General features: G+C 32.7%; 1 protein-coding gene across 1 annotated transcript; it reads left to right on the top strand.

The window, feature by feature from the left end:
- Nucleotides 1-1,650: 1,650 nt before the first annotated feature.
- Nucleotides 1,651-3,270, top strand: LOC104240120 (UPF0481 protein At3g47200). The gene has a single exon (XM_009794902.2). The coding sequence runs from the start codon at nt 1,685-1,687 to the stop codon at nt 3,068-3,070; it is 1,386 nt and encodes a 461-aa protein (XP_009793204.1). The 5' UTR covers nt 1,651-1,684; the 3' UTR covers nt 3,071-3,270.
- The last annotated feature ends 2,312 nt before the right edge of the window (nt 3,271-5,582 follow it).

Below are 5,582 nucleotides of genomic sequence, written 5' to 3'. Positions count from 1 at the left end.
AAATGAAGTTAAATGAAATTAGAAAAGGAAAAAAGAGAAAAAAAAAAGAAGAAAACGAGAAAAAAGAAAAGGAGAAAAGAAAAAATAATAAAAGAAGAATAGAAATAAAAAAGAATTGGAGAATGAAGAAATAATTCCCCACAAAAACTACTATGGGTAGGAAATATAATTAGTTTATGGGTAGAAAAATAAATGAGTAGACAAGGGTAAATAATTTTATTTTTGTGGGTAACTGTGTCAAAACCCCATAATTAAATGCTTATGGGCCTGGACACAAATCTGGCCCATCTAAAGACCTAGTCAATACTAATAAAAAAAACAAAAAAAACCTAGACTCCTGTACTTGTTCTGATTTGACATTCTGGTCCTCCTACTTCACTAGTTTTCATCCAGATACTCGAATATTCGGCCGAGAAAAAAACAATTGTCACAATTCACAGTAAAAATAGCACAGTATAACCAGTTTTTGGACTGTTCATTCAAAAATAACCAGCGTTTACCAAGTCAATGAAAAATAGCCACTATTTTGCTGCAACAGAGACCGGTCCATCATAATATACTGGAGTTCGGTGCACATGTGTATGAACTCCAGCATATTATGCTGGACCGATATACTTTGCTGGCTCCGGTATAATATACTGGAGACTGGAGCACCGATGCTCCAAACTCCAATATATTTATGCTGGACCAGCATGCTTGCTATGCTGGAACTCCATCATATTATGTTGGAGTTCCAGCATACTGGAACTCCAGTATAATATGCTGGAGTTCAAGTATACTTATGCTGGAACTCCAGCATAATATACTGGCGTATTTTCCTGGTTTTGAACAGTATTTTCGCTCAGATTTATCTTTATATAAAAAGTGGCTAAATTTCGATTACTTTTGAAATTGAGTTATTTTTGAACGACCAATTGTAAATCTTGCTATTTTTGAATTTCTCCCCAATTCACAAGAGCCTAACCATATATAGGTGCATGACAATGTTAGACAAATTTGCTAAATTGCATTCCACACGTAATACAAAATTTTGTTTTTTGGTGGAGAAGCAAGAGCATTTTAGTTTGGTAGACACCTTAATTAATTATTTAAGCTAAACATAATCCATAAAAAAACTTAAAAGTACAAAGTGAGTTGAGAGAAAATTTAATGTATCTTCGTGTTATTGCTAATCATCAAATTAACCGTTCCTATAGCTCTTCCACCTTTCTGTTTTCTGTTCTTAAAACCAGAAAATATATTATTGTTCTCCTGTTCAAACCGGCTGAGAATTGTTCTACTGAGAATTGTTTTCTTGAGTCGAGGGACTTTCAGAAATAACATCTCTATTCCTACAAGATAAAGATAAGTTTTGCATATATTTTACTCCTCCTAGACCCCACAATGTGAAATTATATTGGATATGTTGTTGTTGTTAAAATTGTGAAAGCACCCCCAAACATTAAAATATAAGTTTGAATTAGACTAAAAAAATTAAGCAAATAACTGCTCATAGTTTAAAGAAAAATAATGGGTGGTGCTGAACTAGTTGCCTATTAATAAATATAATATATCCCTCCTACCTCAATTATTTGAGTTCCTAATAGTTCTTCTCCAGCTCATTACACTATCGCCCCACATACTTTACGTACCATGCACCTATTGGTCCTTTTCCATAAATATCTAGCAATCAATCAAAGAAAATATGTTCAAAAATCTACATTTCTCTCCCAAAATCAAAATGAGTCACTATTCCATTGAAAACCAAGATGATCAACATGTTGTCACAATCAATTGGGAAGTAAACAAGAGTCAACTAGAATTGATGCACCAAAAAATTTCCCAACCACCTCAACTTCTAAGCGAATCGGCCGGTCGGAGTTCTTGTTGTATTTTTCGAGTACCTCAAAGTTTCATTAATGTCAATGGGCGATCCTACGAGCCTCAAATAGTGTCAATTGGTCCATATCACCATGGCAAAGATCATGTCAAGATGATTGAAGAACACAAGTGGAGATTTTTGGGCACTTTGCTTAAGAGAACTGAGGAAAAAGGTCTTAATTTAGAGGACTATTTGAAAGTTATTCAACCACTAGAAATGAGGGCAAGGGAATGTTACTCTGAAGCTATACTTCTTGATAGAGATGAGTTTGTAGAAATGTTGGTTCTTGATGGTTGTTTCATTATTGAACTTTTTCGGAAATTTGGTGGGGTAGTTCCTGTTGAAAAAGACGATCCACTTATCTCGATGTCTTGGATATATCCTTTTTTCTTAAGGGATTTAATTCGACTCGAGAATCAAATCCCTTTTTTCATACTTCAATCCTTATTTGAGTTCACAAAAATGCCAGGTGAAGAATCAACTCCTTCTTTAGCCAAATTAGCTTTGACTTTCTTTAACTATACACTACAAAGACCTAATGAAGTTCTTGAAAATTTTGGCAATCTTGAAGGCAAACATTTACTTGATTTTCTTAGATCAAGTTACATTTTCATAGATGAAGAAAACCCTAAAAAAAGAAGAAATTCACCTACACATGTAATACAATGTATTTCCAAGCTTCGTCGCGCCGGAATTAAGCTTAAACCTAGAAAAGAAGAGACATTCTTGGCCATAAAATTCAATAGAGGATTCATTGAAATGCCAACAATTACAATAGATGATTTCATGAGCTCATTCTTGATAAATTGTGTGGCATATGAGCAATGTCATGTTGATTGTTCAAAGCATATGACAACCTATGCAACATTGCTTGATTGTTTGGTAAACACATACAAGGATGTTGAGTATTTGTGTGATTGCAACATAATTGAGAATTATTTTGGGACAGATGGTGAGGTTGCTACATTTATTAACAATCTTGGGAAAGATGTTATGTTTGATATTGATGAGTGTTATTTACTGGAATTGTTTAATAAGGTGAATGATTATTATAAGAGTAGTTGGCATGTTCATTGGGCTAGTTTTAAGTATACTTATTTTAGTTCTCCTTGGTCTTTTATTTCAGCATTGGCAGCTTTAATTCTTTTGGTATTGGCTGTTCTTCAGGCTCTTTATGCAATTCTGAGTTATGTTAACCCTCCTTCTTGATTTGGGCTTGTAAAATAATTTCAAATTTTTATTTGTGGGCTTGGTTTATGTCAAGTAGTTTCATCAATTTTGAGAAGATAACTAGGTAATGTCTTTAAATTTGGTTTACTTTTTGAGAACAATGGTGTATGATTTCAATATTTTTGATAGTTCTGTCATTTTACAATACTTTATTGGCAATTCTGATTAATTATTCATCAGTTGAATAGTAATAGATATGTTAGATGTGTGTGAATAAAGCCTCACATGAAAAGTACAAAAGAAAAATAATCTACTTATAAGGAGTTGGATAATTTAATGGCGTGAGATCTTTTGGGGAAAACCGTGCGGACTCGACCAAAACCAGACAATATCACACAATGTTAAGAGTATCTTTGGGCCGTTTTAGATCAATAACTAGTATCAAAGCCAATAGTTTGGGAGACGAGTATGTAAATGACAGAGTGATAGCGTAGGGCACGACTTAGTGTCTATGCCTGTCTATGGGCCGGTTTACTACATTTACCCGTAGCTTCAAAGGCGCATACACAGCCTTTCTCTGTGTTTCAATGAGCATAAATACTCAGATTATATGGGTTGCACACAGTTAATCTCCCTCAGTGTATTATGAATAGGATATCTCATGGATTTCTTTGTTAATCTTTTTCCTTTAAACTAACATGAACACTGTTTTATCCGTCCATCTTGTAAATTAGAGACGAACCAAGCTATGTATTGTGAATTAATGAAAAATTGCAAACCAAAAGAAGATCATAGGAGCAATGAAGCAATTTAAGGAAAATAAAATTGAAATAATTATTCAGATCAAAATTGGAACTAAATGAAGGAAACAATTGTTATATGTTGCATTAATCAGCAAATGAAAAAGTTTTAATGCGCTATTTTCTTGGGAGAAATTCAAAAATAGCCAGATTTACAAGTGATCATTCAAAAATAGTCGCAGTTTCAAAAGTAATTGAAATTTAGTCACTTTTCATGTAAAGATAAATTTGAACGAAAACATTGTTCAAAATCCGGAAAAATACTCCATTAAAATATACTGGAATTTCAGTATCTTATGCTGGAACTCCAGTATAATATATCGGTCCAGCAAAATATACTGGAACTTTCCGCGTATTGGAATTCCAGCATAATGTGCTGGAAGTTCATACACAGGTGCACCGATCTTCATACGCCGGAACTTTTTGTGTTGTAGCAAAATAATAACTATTTTTCAATAACTTTGCAAACGTTGTCTATTTTTGAATGACCAGTCCGAAAACTGGCTAGCACGTACTATTTTGATGGATCAAACTAAACGTAGCCCATGTTCTCACACGAGCCACATGGCCCAAACCCAGTGCTTGTGGTAGACGAGCCTGCAATATATTGCCAAACAAAGCCTAACAATCAGGGTTGGCTCAATATGTTCCATCACTTTATTTGGCCCACACTTTATTTTCAGTAGTGTAAATATTCACTTAAGAAATTTTGGAAGAAAACTACCAGCTTTGTCAATTTATAAGTAGTTCATTATAAAATTAACCAATTAATAAAATGTTACTAATATTAGTCAAATATTGTTAATATTAGCCAATTAGTTATTTGTACCAAAAAAAAAATCAAATTTTTACTTTCTTTTGAGTGGGTGTTGTTAGAATAGATTAGGTACATCTTAAGGAGCTTGAATCTCAATTTTGGGATGATTTGATGAAGTTTTGAGGCGGTTTAAATAGAAAATTTGAAGTAAAAACTAAACATGAAAAAGTTGATATGTGTATCACACTGTGTATCATATGTGTATCACATATATATCATATTTGTATCAATTGTGTATCACTTGTATATCCATGTATACTTGTGTGTGAGATACATGCGTAATACATGTTTGATACATGTGTCGCAGAAGAATTTTTTGAACTCGATTTAATTACGAATTTTGATACAAAACCAGTCCAAATCACCTCCAATCATCATCAAATTTTGTATATTGACTTATCTATATGTTTTCAATAAATTTCAACTATATCAATTGAAAAGTTCCTTTTTTGCTTAGATTTTTGGAATATTATATATTTTTTTTATTTCATTACCTTATTTGCTACCTCATCCATAAAATTTCATTTCCGTCTATCATCTAATGTTGTTAATCACGCTTAAAAATATGGAAGGTAATTTTTGCATGCGATTCTTCAAGAGAAAGAACCGTATTTATTTGATTTTTCAATTTTTATATGTACTTAGCTAACTTTGGTAAGTCTATGATTAATGACTTGAGGTTAGTAAGTTGAAACTTATTTGGAACATTTGTGTAAAGGCTTCAACAATAGTCGAATCACTTCATATTTTTGTGGGACAAAGGTAGCACTACGTTCCATAGTCGAAGACAAGTTAGTCCTTTGTTTACTTGCTCCTTTTTCCATTTAACATTTCTTTTCCTAGAACAAAAAAGAATCCTGAAAATTACAAACATAACACTAGATTCATTTTAATAAAAAATTGCAATATTTATTTTCTGGAATTGGGTCAAATC

Source organism: Nicotiana sylvestris, chromosome 7, assembly GCF_000393655.2.
Source record: "Nicotiana sylvestris chromosome 7, ASM39365v2, whole genome shotgun sequence".
Lineage (NCBI taxonomy): Eukaryota > Viridiplantae > Streptophyta > Magnoliopsida > Solanales > Solanaceae > Nicotiana > Nicotiana sylvestris.
This window is presented reverse-complemented; position numbering and strand designations above follow the sequence as displayed.

Excerpts from the sequence above, each read along its gene's own strand:
- LOC104240120 (XM_009794902.2), top strand. The coding sequence starts at position 1,685 with ATGTTCAAAAATCTACATTTCTCTCCCAAAATCAAAATGAGTCACTAT.